Source organism: Apostichopus japonicus, chromosome 19 (assembly GCF_037975245.1).
Source record: "Apostichopus japonicus isolate 1M-3 chromosome 19, ASM3797524v1, whole genome shotgun sequence".
NCBI classification, from domain to species: Eukaryota; Metazoa; Echinodermata; class Holothuroidea; order Aspidochirotida; family Stichopodidae; genus Apostichopus; species Apostichopus japonicus.
Window position 1 is genome coordinate 17643355 of NC_092579.1, and position 25398 is coordinate 17668752.

General features: G+C 36.2%; 2 protein-coding genes and 1 long non-coding RNA gene across 3 annotated transcripts in view; 1 reads left to right on the top strand and 2 right to left on the bottom strand.

Annotated features, from left to right (window-relative positions):
- Positions 1 to 11863, bottom strand: part of LOC139960638 (uncharacterized) — a 52397-nt gene extending 40534 nt beyond the window's left edge. The window contains exon 1 of the long non-coding RNA XR_011790578.1: positions 11470 to 11863. This is a non-coding gene — a long non-coding RNA (uncharacterized lncRNA). The remainder of the gene's footprint in view (positions 1 to 11469) is intronic.
- On the top strand, positions 1551 to 20416 carry LOC139960637 (protein Tob1-like). The gene is made up of 2 exons (XM_071959161.1): positions 1551 to 1762; positions 13498 to 20416. Exon 2 carries the CDS (start codon positions 13542 to 13544, stop codon positions 14541 to 14543), a length of 1002 nt encoding a protein of 333 aa, XP_071815262.1. The 5' UTR covers positions 1551 to 1762; positions 13498 to 13541; the 3' UTR covers positions 14544 to 20416.
- A 3680-nt stretch (positions 20417 to 24096) lies between these two features.
- The window catches only part of LOC139960639 (DNA ligase 1-like), a 33697-nt gene continuing 32395 nt past the window's right edge, over positions 24097 to 25398 (bottom strand). Inside the window, exon 24 of the mRNA XM_071959162.1 lies at positions 24097 to 25290. Coding sequence (XP_071815263.1) covers positions 25213 to 25290 — 78 coding nt within the window. The 3' untranslated portion in view covers positions 24097 to 25212. The remainder of the gene's footprint in view (positions 25291 to 25398) is intronic.

A 25398-nucleotide genomic window follows, 5' to 3' on the forward strand; every position in this document is an offset into this window, starting at 1 on the left:
CATTTTGGACGAGATATCACAGATTTATATTTATATTTCTTTACACACAATGGTGAGGACTTGATCAAGTCTAAATATGACATCATCTATATAGCCATATGGTTTATGGGTTTTGTTTGTTTATGCTGGTTTGTTTATGTTTTCCTTTATTTATTACAATGTTTATTTTCTGTGATGGATATGAGGGTTGCAAAACAATCTTTGAAGAATTCTCGTGAACGTATATGGCATCAGTTTTTAGTGTTAAGATTGTTTTTGTCTTGAAATTATGAAAAGACAAAACAAAGAGATCAAAGACGAAGGTTTTACAAATGAACTAAAAGCTGCAGCAGCCGCACGGCATTTTGAACTGACACATGCGCAGTAGACCCCCCCCCCCCCCCATTAAGGCTTACGGCTCGTACAGTAATCTATATGTATTAATATATAGATATTTATTACATATACACACACATTGTTTTAATACTTAAAAAACATTGGGCACGCAATGGACTGAAGTAGTAACCCAAAGATAGCCCAAAAGGAAGTTTTTTAACTCAGACCTACTTCAAACATATATTGATGGACACAACAAAAACATCGGTGGATCGATCGCTCCTATTTTCGGAGAATTCCCCCAGAATTTTGACTATAATAGGAAACCCAAATTTAGAATATGCCAAATCTGCGGACGGAGTTTTCATCGCTCTTTAAGTAACCTTTAGTTATACCGTCGCCGTAAGACGTTGAAAACCACGTGAGAAGAGGATAATTCTTGGTCGTAAATACGCCCACGTATATATACCCATCTGTTATTGACGAATCTGTAGTAGCATCAGCTCTTCCGGGAAGTGTCTAACTCTTTCCACGACCCGGGTTAACTTGGTGAATCAACTGCAGCCGCAATGCTTTGTAACGAATAAGCCATACTTCCCTCCCGCACGCTTTAAAATTCTCGCCCTCCTATCGAGCTGATTGACATATGGGGAAAGTACACACAAATATTGGTATCAGGATTTTCTTGATGACGCACGCGAACGGCACGCGCCACTATTGGCGTTGCTATGGAGATTGAATTAAGATCCGGTCGTCTGTTGGCTTCCCTCGCAGCAGCTCCCACAATAAAACCAAAATTTGTAACAGCATTGACGTGCGACTGTCATAGTGTCCTTTTTCCTCCTCACAATATCTGCTTCTAGTTTTCTTTCGCCAGCATAATACCTTTTTGATGCCATTTATCAGCTTTTGGGAATCTTCCTTGATTCGTCGACATTCTAAGATTTTCCAGTTAATTTCAGAACATCGTACTGGTCGGTTAATGTAGTTCTCCTGACCAAGAGCATTAAAATACAATCTCCCGAAAAAAAGAAAAAAAAATTGTCACAGCCTTCATAGTCTAGTAATACACAATAACGGGACGAAACGACAGTACACTATTTCAGAAGCCTATTCAGTTACCGTGCCAGCGTTTGTGTTGAGAGGAAACGGTAGGCGGGGATTATTTGATGACGTCATTACGCTTAATTGGTATTCTACACGTGTTCCGAGGAATAGCTATACACACCAAAGCTTGGTATACATGGAATAAATATCCTTTAGTCGGCAGGAGTCTCTTTATTTCGGTTTGTGTCGCTCTAAGTGTGTGGACGATTATAAATTTTGCAAGCAAAGCTGTAATTTTTTGTACCAAAACATTTTTGAATACTGGAGAGTAGAAAATAATTTGCATATCTAAAGCCAGACCTCAGGGGAAGGGATTTTACATACACTACAGAATTCCAAGGTAGGATATGCTTTGTTACTTTCGATTTCTAGCAAGCTAGAGCCTAGTGATGGGGTTCAATTTATGACCAAAATTTGCGCCTGGTTGTGCTTAGTTTTAAACACATTTAGTTACAATTTGCAGGTTACTGTATCTTAAAACCAGCCATGAGAGGTCAGTCAATCGGAGACAAGTAACAGCTTAGCATATTATTATTTTTTTTTTTTACGGTTGACTGTTACCGTTTACAAAAACTGACATATATATATATATATATCATATAGTTTTTGGCTACTTTATAATTGCACGGCTTGGATCTAAGAGAGAACTTAGCTTACCGCTAAAGCTTGGATAACAAATCCCATTAAAAGTTACATACTTGTACACGTTGGACGTAATATTGGTCATAAAACCCCATGGTCTTGTTTGCTACTGTAAAGACGGTAAAGCAGTGTAGGGAGATTAAACCCGCCCTCCCACAGAAAAGGGGGGGGGGTCGGTAACTGCAGTGCGGACAGTGCGTAGAGTATAAAGTTACCCTCAAGTTCAATTATGCAAGTGCTTACAATAAAACAACAACTTAAGTTACAGTGATGTAAATCCATTCATGAGTTAATAATATCAATAAGAAAGGGTTCACTTCTATAAAATTAGAAGTCTGGGAGCGCGGGGGAGGGAGGGGGTGAGTGGAAGGGGCGGGGGGGGGGTATTTAATAATATGTAATGTACTTGCTCTAACTTTCATAAACACTGAGAGGGTATCGTGCTGTGTGATGTATATAGCCGTCTACATTAATACAATCGAGCTTAATCAGGGTATGGCTGTGGTAATAAAGTATTGTGTTTTGTTTATGAAGATATAGGGGTATACATTCCTCAACGCAGATAAAAGAGCGAGGCTCGCGTAATGAGTACACCGTCAGCTGCGGTATAGGGAGGTATTGGTAAACAGACTGGTCAGTGCTGCCTTTGTGTGTAATTGACAAGGTCTGTTTGCATGTAGCCTATACTAGTGTGTATTGTAGGAATATAATACTCCGGCCTTCAAGAGTTGAAAGTTTGAACTGTTGTCACATGTGTCTAGTTACTAAGAAGCCCGTTACTCTATGCCATCAATCCTCTACCGATAATCACCACCCCCCTCCCTCCTTCCCATCCCCGGGTTTTCATCGCTCCCACCATATTCAGCTATGTATCTATAGTATTATAAGGTTACTGTAGTGCTTCGTCGAAGACACAATGAGTCGACAATATTGGTCCCAATTATACAGTCATTAATACTGTTTCTAGCTTGTTATTTATGTGGTTGTTATGTCATTTTCAGTAGGCCGCATGAAATTAATTAACTGATAAGACAAGGTTGCTATAAAACAATATACATCTCATGCGCTCAAAGTTATCATTTGGGGAAGGGGGGGGGGGGGGGGCTTCAAGCATGGATGTTTTATCTAGAGGAAACATGTAAAGCGTCGAATGCAAGTTATGCCTGATCAATCACGTGTCTTGAAGGACTAACAATCGTCCAATCACTAACCTCCTCAGTAGTATCTGACTGACGTCAGCCATGTACGTAGATGGTTAATACCTTTCTCTTCTACATATACGGCGGAAAGTATTCATAACCGGAGATTCCTTGGAATCACGCAGGCGGAGATATTTCGCCTCTGAGTTATATGTGGATGCATAAACCGATGCTCAGTCGCATGTGTTTCGTTCATTTCCTATTCCATTCCCCCATCTCACGGGTGAGACTTGAAATCTCGATGACGTAAGCCATATAATTAAGAGGTTATTCGTAAACACACGGTTTAAGCGAAATTGTTAAGCAGGTGAATAATTGAAAATGAACATACGGGGTTCGATGTACGTGATGTTTGGCCTATACCTGACATTCAAGAAACGTAAACTCGTAATGAATGTTATACGCGTGTGTGTGGGAAGGGAAGTGGGTAGGGGGGGGGGGTGGTGAGGATGGGAGAGGTTGAGAGCGTGAGGGGTGGAGACAGTGTAGGGAGTGCATGGGTAAAGTTTTAGGGTTGGGACAGTGCAGCGGGAGGGTAGGGTACTAAGAAGAGAATGGAAAACAACAATACGCTTGGTAGTACATTCGACTGCGCATGTGATCGGGGATTGTGTTGGTGCTGCATCAGTATTGTTCCATTAATATATATGATATCTGAAGCCATTGTGTTGTTCCATGCTTGTGGTCAATTGGTGTAGAAATTGGGTCGATAACCAAGCATCGGTTTTGGTGACTCACATTACAATAGGATTACACTATAAATTATTTTCAATATTGAAATGATACATGTTATACATAGAAAGTTAGCCTGTTTTTCAGTGTCAACGAGTTGATACCATGGTATATAGGCTACTAGTATTAACAGAACGAGAGTCAACGGGCTAACAGTAATGTTACATTAGTAATTCAAACAGTCTGTGATGTGATTCATAATACTTAAACTGGCATTGTGTGAACAGTGTATTGTACATATAGTATAGTATATAGCATACTATATACACTATAACATTATTATCAATAAATCAATGAAACATATATATGTAGGTACGTTGTACATTTATACTTGTACTTTTTAATTGTTATTCTACTCAAGCACTATCATAACACTGCGCGATGCCCTTACATGTATGTACAGTTATATTTATTAAATTGACTACCCAAAGAGCAATGCTAATTCCAATGATGAAAGCATTTGATTTCCCACCATATATGTTTCAGAATTATTCATTGATAAAGCAGTTACAACAATTCTGATCGTATAGTCTCAGTGTTCTGTAGTCTATAGACAGAAGATCAAACGAATTTCTATAATTAACCGCTTAATACAATCAATCCATTCAGAATTAATCAGTCTGTGTATTAACAGATATATAGTATATGTTTCGTTAGCGTCTCAGTCAGCTGATATACTTTAGCAGATTTACTTCATTGAAATGTTAGCCTAATTATGTGCACTTTAATTGGTCACTCCGCGTATTTGCATTGCGTTACACCCGAAATCCTGACAAACTCTAGCTATTATAATATTCACAGGATTGTGTATAGCAGCACCACAATATATTTATAACAGTATAACGGAGTTGACGCTCGTTAATCAAGTCATCCAATTTTTGTCGTTTACACTAAACTGCTAAGCGTGCTATTGGAGAACACGTTGTAATGGTTTGTTTTTATCCATCCAGCACGACTGAGACAATCACGACCCGATAATGATCAATGTGCTTGTTTACTGACATATGTAACAACATATATATTTACGGTGATTCACGTCAGCATAATACCCACCAATCGAGTAATAAGTAGTGTGCGGATAAAGTCACGGGAGTGCAGGAGAATCCCATTTATCAGTGAGGAGCAGACCTATAATGATATCTTATATGACACTGTTATCTCCTTTGACGATAGCAACCTTTTTCACCCGCTTTATACACATCGCTCTCCACACATCCCATGACCAGCCAATTGTGTTTCATACTTGTATGCGGGTTTTTGTTATGAGAATATTATACTCTATATACTTAGCCAGGGGTATTTACCAACACAATACAGCTCTCCAATCTACACATGTCAAAATAAATCCATATAAGGTTCAGATAATTTACGATGTACGGATGCGCCAATGAGCCATAATCGTCGTACTCTTACCTGAATTGTACTGAATTTTACTTCCATGATCCACATCTATTTATAGATCTGCTGTGTAAAATGAAAACCACGTTTTGATGAAATATCCTGTTCAAATATATTATGAGGCAAAATAAGATTGTATTTCTGGCAGGATTTCCGGACCATAAAGATCAGATTTTTTTTTTTTTTTATAAAACTTGCAAAATGTTTTTGTCAAGTGCTTGTCCTCTAGTGTGACATATTATTTATAGTCATCCAATCCCAAGAAAATGGTATATTTATAAACAGTATTTACAAAGATCAAGAATGTAATGCTAGCTTATATACAGTTTAAGGAGACATAACATTATCAGTTGAGTAACTCTAAGGTGAAATTTTGCGACATGCTCTTTAAGATGATGGTTATTTCTTTTTCTTTTGCAAATTATATAATAAGCTATTATAATTTTTTTCCTTCTTATTCTGCTTCCCGAATGCGTCACAAGGCTGTTAGGAGATTACTAATTCTCTGTGTGAAGACGACTTGCGTCAGTAAGAAATCAGTGAAAGTTGGGGGTTATTCATAGCCTAGCTTGTACGAAGGTCGACCGATCAATATGTATCTTGTAAGGGCACTTCAAAACGTGAATCGATTACAACATAAACAGACGCCTGCGAGAATAAAAAGCGAACAATATTTGTGGAGGAGAATTGTTTCAACCATTTTTTTTTCTTCGAATTTATCAGAACGATGGCGGGATGATTCAAAGATATAATAGATACAACAATCGGTAATATAACACCAATGTAACGGTACAATGAAGCGATTGAAGACTTCGTCACTTTTCAATAAGTCTATAATAATAATAAATATAATAATGGCTGTATTTACCTTTCAATGAAAACACACCGAAATCTAACGAGGTCTATCTAAAAAATAATCCGATCATAGGCGAAATTGTATTTTTTTTTTTTACAGCTTTTGCTCGATAAATTCAAAAGCAGAGGTGACCGGGAGATGGTGGGGTGGCATAAATATTGTAGAACATGAACGGACCTCATCCTTTATATATATATATATATATATATATATATATATATATATATATAAAGGTGATCATGCACTGAAGAAGAGCTAGTTTTGCTCGAAAGCTCTGCAAAAACCAAACATTGGCTGTTTTACTTCCAATCACTTACCTAATTCAATTATTGTATCTCACTCGAGATCCAGCCTTTCTCTAAATGCAGCATAGTTGTTTAACAGTTTTTCCGTTATTCCTATATATATATATTTTTATATTATTATGATATATTATTATTATTATTTTATATTATTATTATTATTATTTTATATTTGGGTGGGGGGGGGGGTATCATGGCCTGTTCTGTCTGATGACGTATACTCTGTAACTTTCGCCATCGCTTTAAACAGTCAGAACCTTAAACGTTTCGTAGCCTACTTATAGTTACGCCTAATTTCACTAACAGGTACCAAAAATCTATACATATATGCGAATAAATATACAGTTTTGATATTATTCTTGATTCTGGAGTGACGCACTTGTCATGTGTATATATAATCACGAAAGTATGATTGTACGTTACCATGGAGATACATATCAGAGGAAAAATGAAAAAGAAAAGGGTACAGAACAAATGTCTTGCATTTTGCTGCTTTCTTTCTTAAGTTTAAATGTTTAAAAGCAAAACATTATAATATTTAATGATATCAAAACGCCTCAGATATATAGAACTGGGAAACGGAAGCGGCAGTATTAACCTATAAATAGCATTAAAAACCGGAATCCATCTTCATTGGACTAGTAAGACTTCAATCGATGTATATGACCTATACGTGTCTTTGTATATATATATATATATATATATATATATATATATATATATATATATATATATATATATATAGATTTATATATATATATATATATATATATATATATATAGATTTATATATATATATATATATATATATATATATATATATATATTTACATATATATTTTTGTATATAGATCTATATATCATAAAGTTCAATTTTTGCAGAACATTAATCATACACCGGATTTTCCATTTGTTTTATATCTTTTGTTGAGCGATTATCCAAACTTTGGCAATTGTGAAGTATTTGGTTATATAAACAAGGGACGGCTGCATAAGCCTTACTTTTAACATACTCTTCTCTCTGAGGGTAAACAGTACTAGAGCGGGATTAAGTTTTGCAGGTATATTGCAGGTGTTCGCTTATTGCTCGCACGCAATCATGCATCAGTAGGTTGATGCTCTCCTATATGGCAGGTTTGCATGTATGTTAAATGCTTTCATGTACTTAACATTGTTTGCCGTATTGTTTGAAATGTAGTGAGCCAAGAGGTATTTATAGCTACATACGAGTTTACTATTTACATTGTATAAAGGGAAACATTTATCTCAAATACTCCCCCGAATTGTCGGACTCGGATCTCCGTTGAACATTCATGTTATTGTAAACCAAGTAAGTTCTTTATTTATTATTATCAATTGCTAACAGTTAGAAGATATACTTATATGCCTTTATCTAGTTTTACTAAAGAATAACATGTTCATGGATGTAATTATGATGATACGTCTATGCAACAGTATCATGTCTGAAACACTATCCGTTTGTACTTTATAAATATATAAGTTACTGTGTAAACACCGAAACTGCGCAATGGTGACGTATCTATAATAAGCCAAGGAAAGTAAAAGGTTTGAGGTATTATAGTGGCACTATATAACAGAATTAGAAATGTCAGATTCGACTTTATTAACTAGGATAACTCCCAATCGGAGCAAGATGTTTTATTTTTGTTTTAACTGTATGGAGGAGTTGTTCTTCATAAACTTCTCTCCCAAGTACCGTAAGCTATAGACGATGGTGGTTTTTTGTCCTCTTTAAGTTCACCTAAACCGTAACACTCTATATGTAATCGTCAATTAATGTCGATGCCTGCATTAATGTACGATCATACATTGTTAATTCAATTCCTCTTGAAATCCTGCTGCTATTACCTAAATGATCATTATCAATGTAACTGACCTACGGAAGCCACCTTAATTCTCAACACGAAGTTCAGAGAGGTCACACGTAGTGCTTCGATGTAATTTGCTCACGTATAATTTACGTCTTATTTTGGTGTGACTGCTAATAAAACATAAATATAATCCACCATCTATATAAAGTTCATAAGCTGTTATATTTATACCCGATCATACCTTATAAATATGTTTATCTCTGCAGTATTTACATTATTATATATACCTATATCTAACCAGGGCTCACGCAAGTCACCATGGTGTAACCTTTGCGCATAAAGCCCTTTCCACCTTTCCTTTTGTGAGTTCTCCAGAAACAACATCTCTTCCATTCGTTGCAAAAAACCTTTAATCATTTATATTTACGGCCTCTATATACAAGGAGGGCACACATATTGTATTCAATGTATAGCGCTTTACGCATGACATAACACGATCGTAGATATTGTGATATGACTGACGTCACGAGCTCTCTGCAGTGACCTATACCTATAATATTTTCGTATTTATTATTAGCAATAAGCGACCCTCGCCCGTAAATATCGAACATTCCGTATACCTTCTTCTTAATATTATTTTTTTCGTTCTTTCTTTCTGTAAGCTTATTAACAACCGTGTGTCTACGTCATAACCATATACAAGCCGAATCCGCATAAAATATATAACCTCTTTGATATGGCAAGTATGCTGGGATTAGAATATATATACTCCATCGTTTGCTTTCGAACGATTGGAATTTTCCTTGACCTTAAAGGAGTGGTACAAAAATTAATAATAATAATAATAATGCAAGCATTTTAATTCTTTTGCTTTTGATTTTAAACGAAACTTGAAATACGAATCATCAGGCATTTTATCGCAGTTTCCGTTTTAACTGTCTTGTCTCTTGTTTTGTAAGCATTTGTAACGAAAATATAATGACATGAGATATTTTCACTGCAGTATTGTGAATATACACCGAACCAAGCCAAACTGTATATATTATATGAACCATCAGTTTTGTTACATTTGTTTTTACTAAATAATTATGTCCTGTTTAAAACACTGTTTCCAAATGAGGTTTCTACATCAAAATAGATATTTCCTCCTCCATATAGATATAGCGGATATAAGCGGATTTAAGCCTTGGATATAACACAAATTGTATAAGTTAATTTGTGCGTTTTTAACTCGGCGTGTAACTTTAAAGTTGTACAGGATCTGAGCTTGTCTCTTCTCCTCGGGTGCTCTAGTTTGCCGTAACATCATTTAAGAGAAGACCCATTAGCTCGCGTCGACTGGGAGCAAAAATGTGAACTATTTATAGCATTTACGTCAGCAAATATTCGCATGTGAGAGATCAAAGGGGAATGACTAAACCATTGTTTTGAATAGGACGGGAATTAAAATGCCGATTCAACGTTAGCACTTTGTCCCAAGAGACTAAAAAATCTGTGACAATTTACCTCAGCATTTCGGTTTTAATCAACTACACTTGTGCGTCACAATTTAAGAATTGCCCTTAGCCTGACATTTTTCCTCAATTGAAATCTTGTTTTGGTTGTTTTTGTTTTTTGCCATCCCAACGATGTGGCTGTGAACCTTTTTTTTATACTGGCATATAGCTGTATCTGTGCTTTTGGAATATATTACAGTTTCATCTACTTAAGATGAGCATGTACGGAACGGAAAAGGACTTCTATCGTTTAACGGGAACGAAGAGCTCTTAAATTTGGGATAATTGCAGGGAATAACTTCAGTATGCAATATATATATATATATATATATATATATATATATATATATATATATATATATATATATATATATATATATATATATATATATATAATATATATATATATATATATATATATATATATAAGCAGGAACAATTCTTTTCTTTCATCACCATTTAAAGGGGCTTAAGAAGGGATTATGAATATATGTAATTATTCCATTGGGCAGTCAATGTATATTAATTAATCACACTTAATGAATTAGTTTATTTTATTCTTTATCTGAAGTGTTTTTTCTTCTTTTTGTGTGTAATCATTATTATACAAGACAAACTAACTCCTTCAGATATAACGTTTTTTAAATCTTATCCACTGAGCAAGCTAAGTTACTTGTGTAGTTACATATTCTTTCAAGGATATGCTTTGATCAGCTTTGAAATGCTTTGATCTAGTTTTGTAGTACCTTATAAATATCACAATTCGGGATTTCCCTGATTCACATTTTATAAGCCAGGGTCTTTTAAACTCAATATAACTGTACTAAAGCGGGTATGGCTGCTCTAATACGCGTCCTTATACAAAATGGACAAATCATCAAGTAAACTGTGGGTTGTAATCCTCAAAGTAATATACGCCATCGTCAAAAGGCGGAATCTTTTCGAATCCATTAGCACAATAAACAGCTCTAAAGAGTTTGCCATGTAAGCTGCTCGTTGGCAAGTGCTGTAAAGGATGGTTTAATGTCAGGGGCACAGAGTTAACCCAGATTTTACAACACTCATCATTTTAACTTGATAAGAAAGAATCATGGAAAGAAAGCAAAAAACAAGCACACAAACACATACCTATATATATATATATATATATATATATATATATATATATATATATATATATATATATATATATATATATATATATATATATATATATATATATATATATATATATATATATATATATATATATATATATATATATATATATATATATATATATATATATATAGCCTATGTATATAGATACAAGCAGTACATTCTGAGAAACATTAAACTATGCCAAGGACATGACTTCATGCATACATGTAAGGACTTGCGTTAAAATGCACTGAATAATTACAAGCATTAACGAGCGCATTAAATGAGCATAAAAGCTTCATATTTGTCTAATTCAAGGGGAAAATGCTAAAGTCCTTGCTTTTCATTGTTTGTTTAATACCAAATTAACGGGTTTAAACGGAAGTAGCATATGAATAAAGTATACAAGCAATTCATTTAATTTCGAATATAGGAACATCTGTTACTTACAAACGGATATATCAGGTGTCAAGACTCATTCCAAAGCGTGACTACACATGGTATATTTCCCACACATATACACACACAAAAGAAGGAACACAAACAAATATATAAAACCTGTTTCATCAAATGGTCGCAATCCACTTGGCATGCATATCAATGGCGTCACAGTGCAACGTGCCTCGAAGTATATATATATATATACGTGTGTTTATATGGGAATGTGCTATGTAGGTTACATGTAGTGGCTATAGGTCCATTATAAGATGTACACGCTTCGGTATAGTCGTTGCTTCCCAGTCGTTTACCTTAAACGTAATTTTATGCCTTCGTATGATAAACAGTTATGTACTTGGAACGGCTTATCATGCCATATAAATTCAATTCACGTTGGTCCTATAAAAGTAACATTAACATGAGAGCGGGGGGGGGGGGGGAGGGGGGAGTAAGTGGAGGGGTCGTTATACTTTTCATAAATACAGAGAGAAGGTGACTATTGCTTATCGTCTACTAAAACAATGGTCTACTTTCTCACGAAAAAATTGATGAGATTTCTGATCTGTAGGGCTACAAAGTTGCACTTGCAGTTCAAAGGGGATAAGTAAGTTCGTCAGTTGCTTGCAGCTAGAAACCTGTATCGTGAGAAGATGTGGGGGGCGGGTGGAGAGGGGGTGGGGTGGGACAGTTAAATGGGTTAATTATTTCCTGTTTTCACTTGATTCATCAAATGTAGACTATTTTATGATGACTGGGTAGTTGTTTCTTCCTTTAGTTTATAGAAATATTACTTGGCGCTGTTCATGTATTTTAAAGAATGACGTAGTCAAGTTTACGATGACTTCAGGGGAAGGTACGCAAATTGGGGGTCGTGACCCTTTCTAGGGTCACCAAATATTTTTTTAAAGGTCGCCAAAAACGTAGAAAGACGAAATTAATTGATGATATTATTTGAAAACAAAAGGGAAATGCCTTACAAGTTGCAATATATTGAAACCAAACTCAAAAAAAAAATCTCAAGGAGAGGGGGGTGGGGGGAGAATACCTCCTCCCTTGTGGTTCGGCATTCCCCGTACCACAACATCCGCCACTGGAGCATCGCCAAAATGAAGTAGGGTCTCTAAGCAAACATGTTTGAATACCAGGGATGTGCAGGGCTTGTTTATTATAAATATTCAAATCCTACTTTGATGCCGTTCAATACGCCTTTTTTTATTTGACTTATCAAAGTCGTTTTACAAAAGCGGAAGCGTGTACACAGGTGACCGCACCAGGAGTAAGCTGTAATTGTTGACACAGGGACAATGAATACCATACTGAGTTTGTTTGATTTTAGTAAACATCACAAATTTACTTTTGTAGCTAAAACATACATTATCGAACTGTCGAAGATATGGGATAAAACACGCGTAAATATGAGGGCAAAAACTACAACAAATAAACCTGGAACGATGTTCGTTAATATTGCAATATACAACGACTGATATGGAATGTAGTCTTAATAATAATTTAACAGGTAAAGTGGTACAGGTGCTCTTGTGAATGACAAAGCACGCTTCAATTTGCACAAAAATAATAATTAAGAATCAAAGAAGCAGAAGAAAAACGAGAACAGGCTATCCCCACCCCCTATCCCTCTACCCCCCCCCCCCCCCCCAAGTAGAACGAAAACACGCTAAAGCTAAGACTCGCAGCATGGTTATATTAAGTGGTGAAATTAGCTTAATATCCTTAAAACTTATGAAAGGTTTCTACTTTCTTCATCCTTTAGAGTACCGGTATATCTAATCGGATTTATTTGTGATATCAAGGTCGATATGGGATGAAATGTAACGACAGTTGTAGTCATTATATGAAAGTGTGACATTTTTTCCCAAGAATCATACGAAACTTGACAGACAATGTACTAACAACTTCAAATATGACAGTTGTTAATTTGTGCATTTCGCAGAGATTACGTCTTTATTTGGGTGGAAGGAATCTAGTAAGAATAAATGACAAACGAATCTTTTTCTTCTCTTCTGTGTTTATATTTTGCAGATTCCTTTTTGAACGAATCCAAGACGAAATTAGATCACGTAACCATGAAAGCTGAAGTACAGACAGCAGTCGACTACATTCGAAGTCATTTATACAACAAACTTCCCAGGAGACGTGTGGATGTCCTCGCGGAAGAACTCGAGCAAGCTCTCTATGAGAAATTTGTGGGCCATTGGTACCCGGGGTACCCAAACAAAGGATCGGGGTACCGGTGCATCCGGATTAGCCAACAGAAAGTAGACGATGCAGTTAAATCGGCGGTGATTAGGAGCGGGTTGGAGACATACGAGGTGGTGGAGAACCTACCAGGGGACCTCTGCATCTGGATCGACCCAGGAGAGGTCTCTTATAGGATTTCCGAGAAGGGAGTGGTCACAGTGATCTATAAGAAAGAGGATGACGAGTCGATAGCTAGCAGTGATGACCTTGATAGTCCCGTCTCAGAGGTTGCTCCTCAGCTGCCGCCGCCGCCGATTGTCATTCCTGACTCTCTCAGCACATCTCTGCAGTCGCTTCACTTACCGACAACAGTTGTCGCAGCGCCAACCGCGCCACCGACTGGCACAACTTCGACGCCGGCCACACCTCGACCAGGCTCACTGACGTTCACCGCAGCGTCGTTCGCTCAGACCAAATTTGGGTCGACGAAACGAAAGGACATCGGAAAGAAAATTGATTTTCAACAATTGTCGCCAAGCGAATTCGCAAACTACATGCGCCAACGATCCGTTATGAAGAGTTACCGTAACCATGCGCACGTTCATCCGCAAAGATCACCGACATTATCACCAAATGCGCGCGAATTTGTCCCGGATACTGGCTTTAACCGTATGCCTAGTCCCACACACACCAGTTGGGGTATCATGGAGCAATCTTCTCTCCCACTCGGCGGCCAGTTTTCGCTTGGAAATAGCTTGAGCGTACCCCATCTGGGAGTGGGCTATGGTGACAACGACACGTGGTTTGTACCACCAGATACCTGGAGTGTCGGGAGTTCTGGGTCAGACAGTACCTTCACACAGAACCCTTTAATAACAGCAAGCTGAGTTACGAAAATTTCGAGAAGGCACTGAAGTAAATAGTGTGATTAATAAGATGTGAGAAAAAATTGATGAAAATTCCGATCAATGGTCCGACAGATCTTAATATGTTGAAATCTTTGAGTTTATATTTGTAAAGCGTGTCGCTACGCACTACAAAATGGCGCACAAATTTGACTGTTGATTGTACAAATTGTCCGTTGGCTACATGTGATAAGCATTAACAATCTGAAACGCACTTAACATCTTTACATGTTGGTTAATCAAGTTAGCTGCTAGGCAATTGAGTTCTCATGTTGATCTAATAACACCTGTACACGTATAGGCAGACTTCATTCATGGTCTATATGATGTCTTAGAGTCAAACAACTTGGAATATTACCCAAAATATTAAGGAAACTTAGTTCTTTTCTTCACTGTAATGAATTAATCTTGAATTTCACCAAGTATGTAATTTAGGGAAAACCTAACGAGTTGCAAACAGAAACCACGGTTCAAATTTAACAAGGATTTCTTTTCCAGACTGTTTACCTCCATATTGGTGAGTCATAGATTTGTTATCGCTTTGTAGTAAGCAGATATGTTACTACCAGCGTTAAGCTACAACTGATAAGTTACAATGCAGACTAAGTATAGAGCAGTAGTCATTTCCATGGAAGCATATATACATATATATGTATGATAAATGCACTACCAGCATGGAATTTGTGAATCACTTCCGTCCTGAAATAACCCATACCAGCAGAACGTAGAAATGCGCTGTTTATGTGGGACCATGCGTTGCTAGGGGCTGTAGGTTTGATGTTGAACACAAGCAGAAGAAATGTATAATAACTAACAGTTATGTCATGTTTACACAGTCCATATAAGGGTCACACTTAGTTGTATGTATTACATTATTCTACAGCCTATAGACTCCCATGTGTAAGCCAGTGAAGATTATTAGACGATCATGGGCCTAGTTTTAATTTGTATAACTATAACAAAACCGTCACTCAAAATTAGCTTCATCATTGCACGTTTTGAAATATTTTTTGTATCATTTGAGCATTATTATCATGCACCGTTTTTGTGTACTTATCTTCACTGTAGACTAACTGCAAATGTTTTTTTCACGTGTTTGATTGTTTGTATGTAATTGCGGAGTTTAAGTAACCGAGAAACTTATCAGCATAGGCTACTATTAGCAGAAAATTTCTGCCACATCTCAGCTGTATGCTCATTTTTCATTGTTTGAGTGAAACTGATCCTTGAAAGTGGAAGATATAACGGTTATTATGAAAGCATAATTTGTGTTTCTTATATAGCAATGTATTCATTGATGATGTATACTCAAATGTGTTATACACATATGTACATGGAGCAGATCTGCGAAAGTGTAGGACACTAGTAGCCTAACATGATATGGAAGTGTTTTAGTAGGTGACGTTCGTATTTTATAAGCACAGAGTACTAAATGTTCATATAGTACTTTTCAATTTGCATGTTTGTACAGCTAAATCTAAGCTCGGCAAGAAAACGGAGTTGAGAATTGAGAGGGAAAAGTATGGAGCATGGTTCCAGGTTGAGCAAACCATCATTAATCTTTGTTTACAACATTTTTACATTTTTCCAAGTCGTCCACCAAAGGATTGAAAAAATTATTATTAAAAAAAAAAACATAAAAATTTGTAGTTTGACATTTTTGCATTTGACTAAAGCATATTTTTACATATGAAATTGTATTTTCTATTACAAAATTTAATTTTGTTACATATCATTATTAGAATTATAAACAAAAAAACTAGCTATTGTTGTACATGAATCAATGTCTTGTCATTACGATTGACCAAACCATATATACTGGCGGAAGAAATGTCGCTTATAGAACTTTGCACACATTGTACAAATATGACGCCATGACCACCCGTTCAATGGTAGTGTAACTGTCGGCAGTAACAGAAGAGAGTATGGGTTATGAAAAACCATTCAATGAATGCCCGAAATAATGAAGAAAATGTATTTAAATTCCCACTTTTTTTAAAACAAAACTTAACTTAGAACATAACAATAAAACTCTGCTTCTGTTTTAGTCTGGAAAGTACACTATTTTTTTTTTATTACAGTTGATTTTGTCATATAATTAGCTATATTGGAAGAACAATGGCAATTAATATATTACAATTGTTAGAAGTTTTAAATGTGTCAGTCACGTGACTTTTGTTTAGTAATTGCATTGTAGTTATTATCATTACAATGTTCATAGCAAACATGGACCATTTTGACCTTTTGATATTGGTTTTAAAAGTTACGTTATTTTCATTTGCTTAACTGTATACAAAGAATTAAGAACGCCTGATAATTTCCTGCCATGTACTTTTTAAGCTGAAATCTGAAAAGAAGAATAGACAACATTCATTAGAAAGAAGAAGTTGAGGGCATTTCCATATTATTGCTTATAAGATTAAGGCATAAAAACCGTTAGTACAAAGATGTTACCTTGGATGAGTTCGACAATAGATAAACAAGAAAAACAAAAGGCGTTGTACGCCGTGACAAGACAGAGATTTACTAGGCTCAGAAACAAGAACACCCATACTGCTAATCCGCAATGATAATATAGTATACCGTAAGAGTTAAGGGGGAATTATGAAGATGCATAAGGTTAGCCAATAAGTTTATAAATATACATGAAATAATGGGACAGATTATCACGACCTCTGCATATCCCGAGCCTGAGTGCAGAATAGTGTGAATAGTGTTGTACTGCACAAGTGTTAGTCGAATTAACATTCCTGAGCGATACCATCCCTTTAAACATGTTTAGCATGCACACGGATCCAAATGTTGTCTATATAGGTCCAAAGAGTCCCACCATCGCAAAAAGATATATAATATCAATTTGTACTTTCCCATTTTCTATTATTATTATTATTTTCATTATTTTAGAAATCAGTATAAATTAATATGAATTATAATGACGAATCTCTGATTAGAATACTTGCATAGGTTGTTGAAGTGAATGTCTGGTACAATATATTAGCTAATAACCGAGATCTAAATGACCGTCAAACTAATTAATATGCTATATAAACGTTATTCTTATGATAAAGTTTGAATTCAGAAACATGCATTTGCCTAATATAGATCTATTTATAGCCAACGTAACCTACATCTATACGAAACTATGCTACGGAGTGTTGATTGTTTATCTAACTATAACGATGAATATCACCTTCCTTGTGTCACAAATCCACCGCCATTTTATAACCGAGGGCGTACGTACTTCATATGTTGGTACGAAAACACTCTGTAAATGCATAGGGACCATCACGGCTGAGCGGCACCCTTACTGACGCTCTCCATCAGCTGTGAGAGCGAGTCTTCTGTTCCGCTGGGAAGCCCAGAATAGGCTGTTAAAACTAACAAAATGCTTTTGTATTACCACAGCTGTCCGTCCCTATGGTAACCACAGAGAGCACACCTCGTACTTGACACAATTTTCAGTTATCAATCTGCCTCTCTTAATTGAAATGTAATCAATCGAAAAGACAAAAAAAAATAAGTAGAGGCCTCGGATTTTGTCACGAAATGGCTTTTGTTACAGTAATTATTCGGCCCAAATAAAACAACTGTTGTAACGTTAATATAAAGGTACAGCACAAAATAATCGTTATACAATTAATCGACATAAACAAAGAGCCTGAGGCTTTGTTTCTTATTAGATGGGGGAGAGGGGAGGGGTGGTGGGGAAATGATTTATCAAGTTAAAAACACATTACCGGTAATGTGTTCTCGGTAATAAGGAGAAGTTCTGCATGATCATGCTAAATTAATGAGGTATGAATATGTATGTAGTCATGAATATTCAGTTTCGAAAAGCTTGCACAGCTGATAATAAAACATTATGAAGTCCATTCCTGTTGGAGTGAAAAACCAGGATAGTGGGACATGTAGAATAGGTGGTAGTGCTAACAATGTAGTAGAACCCCCCAAAAATTACATTTCCAGAGAAATTGATTTGTTAACCTACTAATAAACAAAATGTAAAGGTAGCACGTTACTCGGCGAGTTGAATCATTTTAGAGAACATACATATAACTGACTTGTTATTACATTGTGATGTAATGTAATTGAAATCGTAATATATATATATATATATATATTTTTTTTTTCTTCCATGTGGTTGGAATGTTTTTATTCGGGTTTTTAAGGTCATTTTACTATTTCTTTACCGGCTTTTCAGTTTCTTAACTTTGTAATTCTTTTAGCTAAATCTTTAATACAGTGATTCTTACATATGGTAAATGTTCATTAAGGGTGGTTTTGAATATACAATATGAATGATGTACAATGTTTAATTATATTCTATACGGTGTAAAAAAGGGGGAAAAACTTTGAAATCTCTAGCTTTGAGCTGTCATTTCAACCATAAGTAATACTTCGCTAATTGATATCCCACTAAGTTAAAATATAAAGTGTCTTAATTTCATCACAGTAATTCTTTGTTACCAAAAATAACATAAACATATGTATTTTCCCTTAAAACGCCGCCCATGGTAGACTAACCTAGATAACAGTCTGTGAATGCTCGCACTGACTTGTGGGTAATATTGAGCATGGCAGTTTTTGATAATCTCATCGGATTAAAATTGTAGCCTTCTGCTTGCGAACTTAATCCTTAATCCTAAAGTCGCTAAGCTTATCTGAAAGTGCTTTACTCTCGGGGACTAGGGCGGTGGTGGTTGGTAGGAGGGGGGGGGGGAGTTTGCGTTAAAAGTGTCTGATAGTAGCGGCAAACAAAGTATAAAATTCATAACAGTGTTAACGATAAATAATTTGTAACAATGTTAACGATAAACGGTTTGATACTTTACCGGAAGGGAGTACATAACCCTTGCAACACATATACAACAACAAAACAGTCAATTAGGACGTATTGAAAACCCAGTGCAAGTTATGCCAGCGCCATTGTGTTCAATAAACTCCTCAGAATATCCAATGCTCAGTTATTGGAACAGAATCTTTCTTTTCGATATTTCGCATCAAACCTAGAGCATTAATGGTTTTTACCGACAACACAATAAATGTCCTTTAAGATACACCTACCGCATATGCTACTCAGTCTTTTATCATGTTACTTATACAAATAAAGCCCTTTTATACTGTTCACACGATGGCCATTTCATGGATTTACACTTTGGCAAAATAACTTAAAGTGATATGAAATAACTACACATCTAAATGTCTTGGGTTACATCTTTTAAAAAAATACAAGAATTTATCCAGTGGAAAACGGTATATGTGAAGTTTGGCATTGGGGAGGGGGGGGGGGGGGTGGTTGGACGGGGATTTGGATTACGATTAACTTTGTAAGTTGTATTACAAGCGGTACTTAATGGGTATGTTCTCTCTTTGAAACGCAACATTGAGTAAAACGTATGTTAGTACAATGATCAACATACGAGACAATAACAAAATTACTATAAACTGAATCAATGTAAAAATGAATTTATAATTTTTTATTTTAATGTTTCGACTGCATCCAGAATGTTCACTGGTGAAGTAGGGAACCATGGTCACACGAACAGACTGATATACTGATTGAAACTTTCTGAAATGAATGGAGTGAGTGAGTGCAATATATATATACAGAGACGATTTGATAACTGAGTTTAAAAGGGTATACACTGTACAGACATCATGATTATGATATAATTATTGCTAGTATTATTATACGTCCTTCATTTTAGGGTTGTTTATGGTATGCGGCACTTTCTATCTTCCTATATTGTTATCATATCATTAATTATTCATTATTATTAATTATCATTAATTATTATTATCTTTTTGTTGCACATTTTCCACATTTTTAAAGAAAGATTGCTATGCTAATAACATTTTTACCTGTTTGCCTCTTCTTTACATTGTATGGTTGTTAAACCTACTATATATATATATATATATATATATATATATATATATATATATATATATATATATATATGTATGTATAACACAGCCCTTAATTTATACACCTCATTCGGAGATTTCATTGCAAGTTGGGGATGAATAAAGTAAGGTTAAAGCGTAGATATTGAGGGTTAAGGGGGTTCCAGTTTAACCCCATCAGTGGACAGATTTTCCTTTTTGTTTTAAACCGACGATCATGTATAGTTATGTCTCTATGGCAGGGTTTCCCTAACTTTATTCCCCCACGAACCCCCTGTGGATGTCAGAGTTGTCCACTACACCCAACTTTTCGAGACACGATCTGAGTCATTAGTTTACAATGCGCATAACAGCCTGTGTCTGTTTCATAATTCAGTTATTTATCACATGCACGGTACGATACTACTATGACAACATATGCGTATGGAACGCGAAAAAAGTTTGTCGATAGGTACGTCTTTCGTATATTACTAAATTATACGATATATCAGGTTTTAGTTAAACAAAAAGTACTCTAGTTTTGACTTTCAGAAACGTTTCACGAACCCCCTGGGTGGACTCGCGCACCCCTGGGGTTCATGAACTCCAGTAAGGGAACCCCTGCTCTATAGCACTTGGGATCAATAAGAGTAGTCTCTCTCATCATAGAAATATTTCAATATTGTAATCAAGCGACGCACTGTCTTCATTAAGATGTCGATTCCATGTCGGAAATCGGTGGGAAATTGTAGATGCCTCATGACGGGAAGGGATGGGGCCCTGTTAGCGCAACTGGCATCGGGGGATTTAAAGTGAAAGCTACTTTATTCGAAACACCAGTCTCCGAGCCACGGAGGAAAGAACCAAACTTCACAAAACCCGACGAAAAATTTCCATGCAGTCAGATTTCCAAGAGCATATATATATATATATATATATATATATATATATATATATATATATATATATATATATATATATATATATATATATATATATATATATATATATATATATATATTCGATAATTTCACAAGAGACTATATTTAGCCGGGGTTGTATTTGTCGTGATTGATTTTCACGTGAAGTTGAACAAAAGGGTAAGTAAACCCGGTTTATATGGAACGCAGTTCCCATTAAAAGCGAAAAGTAGAACTAGAGGTTAAACTATACGTATACAGATCAGTGTAAGGTATTAAAGAGGCTGCGAGTGTTGGCACCAAGGTTTTTCTCGCCACTTACAATGCATGTTCTTTCAATAAATATGTTGAGGTGGTTTAGTGCTTTCATGACCGGACAACCGATGTAAAAGGAGACACAAACCTAACCATAATAGTTGTCCAAAGTTTTTTTTATTTTGTATATAAAAACTTAGAGTGAACAATAGCCCATGAAGTTTAACAATAGACTTTTTGTACTCAATGTGGTTCTTCTACACACTAAATATGAGGTCTTCCCATGATTCCCTTCTTGAGATATCACGTTTACGAGGTATTCACAATTTGACCCCTGGTGATGCCAAATAACATTTGACCTCTACCAAAACAATATACTTTTTGTACTCAATGTGGTACTTCTACACACTAAATATGAAGTCGGCTCTTACTTCCAATCTTGAGATATCGTGTTTTACAAGGTTTTCACAATTTGACCCCTGGTGACCCCAAATTATCTTGAACCTCCACCATAAACAATAAGCTCCTTATACTCAATGTGGTACTTCTATACACTAACTGTGAAGTTGGTTTTACTTTCCCTTCTTGAGATATCGTATTTACAAGGTTTACATAATTTGACCCCTGGTGACCCCAAATGATCTTTGACCTCCACCAAAAACAATAGACTTCTTTTACTTAATGTTGTACTTTTATAAATCAAATATGAAATTGGTCTGACCTTCCCTTCTTGAGATATCGTGTTTACAAAGTTTTCACAATTTGACCCCTGCTGACCCCAACCAAAAACAACAGGGCTTCTTGTACTCAATGTGGTTCTTCTACACACTAAATATTAAATTGGTCTGACCTTCCCCTGTTGAGATATCGTGATTACAAGCTGGGCGTCACAAACATACATACACCATCATGAATGCATAGGTTACGATTATCATAGAAACCAAAAAGCCAGTGTTGGTTATATGTAAAAGTTATAGGGCCCGGTGTTACAGTGCCAGCAGGAACTTCTTCAGAGGCTAACTTCTTCAGAGGCTAACTTCTTCAGAGGCTAACTTCTTCAGAGGCTAACTTCTTCAGAGGCTAACTTCTTCAGAGGCTAACTTCAAGGCATCAGTTAACCTCTGACGCAGATCCAATACCGGAATCGTAAGTACGACAGGCCCTCGAACTTTTACATACTAACTTAGAATTGTTTAGAGCTGTTTGAAGCGAATGAGAAACAGGTCTCTCCATGAATGACAGCAAAGGATACACTCAGGATCATTTAGTTAGAGATTGTTAAAGTAATTAACTGGATTCAACTCGCTGTTTCCTCTTGCAGCTAATAGTGTTCCCATGTCGACAAAAACGTGCGGAATGATACTTTCCCCCCATACCTGATGACGTATGGATGATAGGAAATAGTTTCGTTTCCAATAAAATAGTCATTTATTGAATGAGAAAACCACTTGAACTTACGTGACCGTTTTAATTGAACACAGATTGTTGATACGATGTTAGTAGATCATTAATAATATTACAATCCTCTTTTTATCTTCTCTTTATGTTTCGGTTTATCTTTTTCATCCATTTTGATATAATATAGTCGAGATTTTTCCTGTACATTTACAGATGTACAAGAAATTGTAGCGTGCATGATGAACCCGCAATTCGTGGCGCTGTTGCTGTATTGCATTGGCTCAGATTTAAATGGATTTTCTGGTACTTGAAGCCGATTGCTTTGCAAAATTGATGCTAAATGATCTTCACCTTCAGGTCGACACGATAGCTTTGCTTATCGCAAAGATATGAATTCTTTAACTCGTTCGCCTCGTATATTGTAAACGAACAATACAGGAACCAACACACATGGTAAAAACAGATTCTACGAGAAAACTTGTCTTTGACAAATATATTTCTTGTAACTACCTTGAAGGTTTGTCAATCCATTCATCCTTATCTTGTATACACTCGTTCTCATTAACTCCATAGGCTACCCCATGCATGTGAACGACAATATACATACAGTTAAATTTATTGACACCTTGTAAATGTTTATTAATAACCATTAAAGAATTTCCTTTAAATTCAAACTACCTGGAAATGATTCCCTTGATGGAAGAGAATGAAAGCAGTAAAGTATCTGCAAATCTAAGTCTTTAATATTAAACTTAAGAACAGAATATTGTACAGTATATGGTATGTTTTGTACATGATAACAGGGAAGGAGGGAGAGGGGAAGGAAGGGGGAGGAAGGGAGAGGGGGAAGGAAGGGAGAAAGAATGGAGAGGGGAAGGAGGGAGTGGGGGAAGGAAGGGAGAGGGGGAAGGAAGGGAGAGGGGAAGGAGGGAGTGGGGGAAGGAAGTGAGAGGGGAAGGAGGGAGAGGGGGAGGACGGGAGAGAGGGAAGGAAGAGGAAGGGAGAGGAAGGGAGAGGGGAAGGAAGAGAGGGGGAAGGAAGGAAGAGGAAGGGGAGGGGGAAGGAAGGGAGAGGAGCAGGAAGGAAGAGGAAGGGAGAGGGGAAGGGAGAGGGGAAGGAGGGAGAGGGGGAAGGAAGGGAGAGGGGAAAGAAGGGAAAGGGGAAGGAAGGGATAGGGCAAAGAAGAGGGAGGGAGTGGGGAGGGAGGAGGAATCCCCTTCCTCCTTAAGAAGCCCAGTAAAGTAAAAGACAATATACAATAATGGACATTATCAAAGAAAATAAACCAAAATGCAACAATGCTGACAAATCTGCAAGAGAAACCGATAAACACACATGATTGTATCATACTTTGCTTTAATAATTTGGGTGAGGCTTACACATACTTGCTGTTGGTTACATATTTTTCACATTTCCTAATCACCAATTAAATGTTAAACTTTTTTAAGTTGATATAACAAACAACTACTTCACTATCCATGTCAGAATTTCAAAAAATTTACAAAATGTAGATACGTTGCCAGGCCTATGATTTTCATAACATCGATATAAATTTACTATTAACCTATTTTTGATTGGATGATTTATGGTAAATATTATAATATTACAGAATGATCCATCCATTCTAAGGTTTGCTTACAAAACTGATAGATGCATTGCAAAAGGAGGGAGCCAGCAGATCAATGTTGACTGAAGGCACCTGAATATATTTGTTCTTTTTCCAAAAGGATTTTTATACTGAAGCTTTACTACACAATGATTTTTGAAATCACATAAAAACACATTTTGCTCTGTTTGTTCTAAACAGGTGGACAGTACTTCAAGGTTGAACCTATCACCTATTCTATACAGCCTACATTTCTTTATAAACCATTAATTTCAGAATTTCAGAAAACCAGAATTTCCTGTCACTGATGATGATGGGTGAGTAAACTGTAACGTTCTGCTCAATTTCATCACTTCTGATTCCATCAGATCACCTTGCAAATGACAACATCATCAAGGTTTGAAAAAGCTGCAAAAATCCAACTATTTCAGGAGTGAATAAAATTTTGTTCCGATGAATTAATAACCGGTTGACCCGAGCATGGCCACAAAATCTTAATTCTGGTCACATTCCTCAAGTAGATTGGATATTCAGTCTTTTGAATTAAGTTTTTCTTATGGGATCAAAATGCTTGGAGCTCGTGTTTTCAATAAAAATCCTCCTCCCTGACAGCCTCTGGTGTTTGGTTTTTGATCTGATCCTGACTCTTGTACATGTCTGCGACCTGTAAAAATGAGATTCAAAAAAAAACAAACAAGGAAATAAAAACAGAGTGACTAATGACATATCATTATCTTCAGTGCATTACCGTAGTAACCATGTCACAGCGGGT

Coding starts and splice junctions, on each gene's coding strand:
- LOC139960637 (XM_071959161.1), top strand. CDS start 13,542: ATGAAAGCTGAAGTACAGACAGCAGTCGACTACATTCGAAGTCATTTA.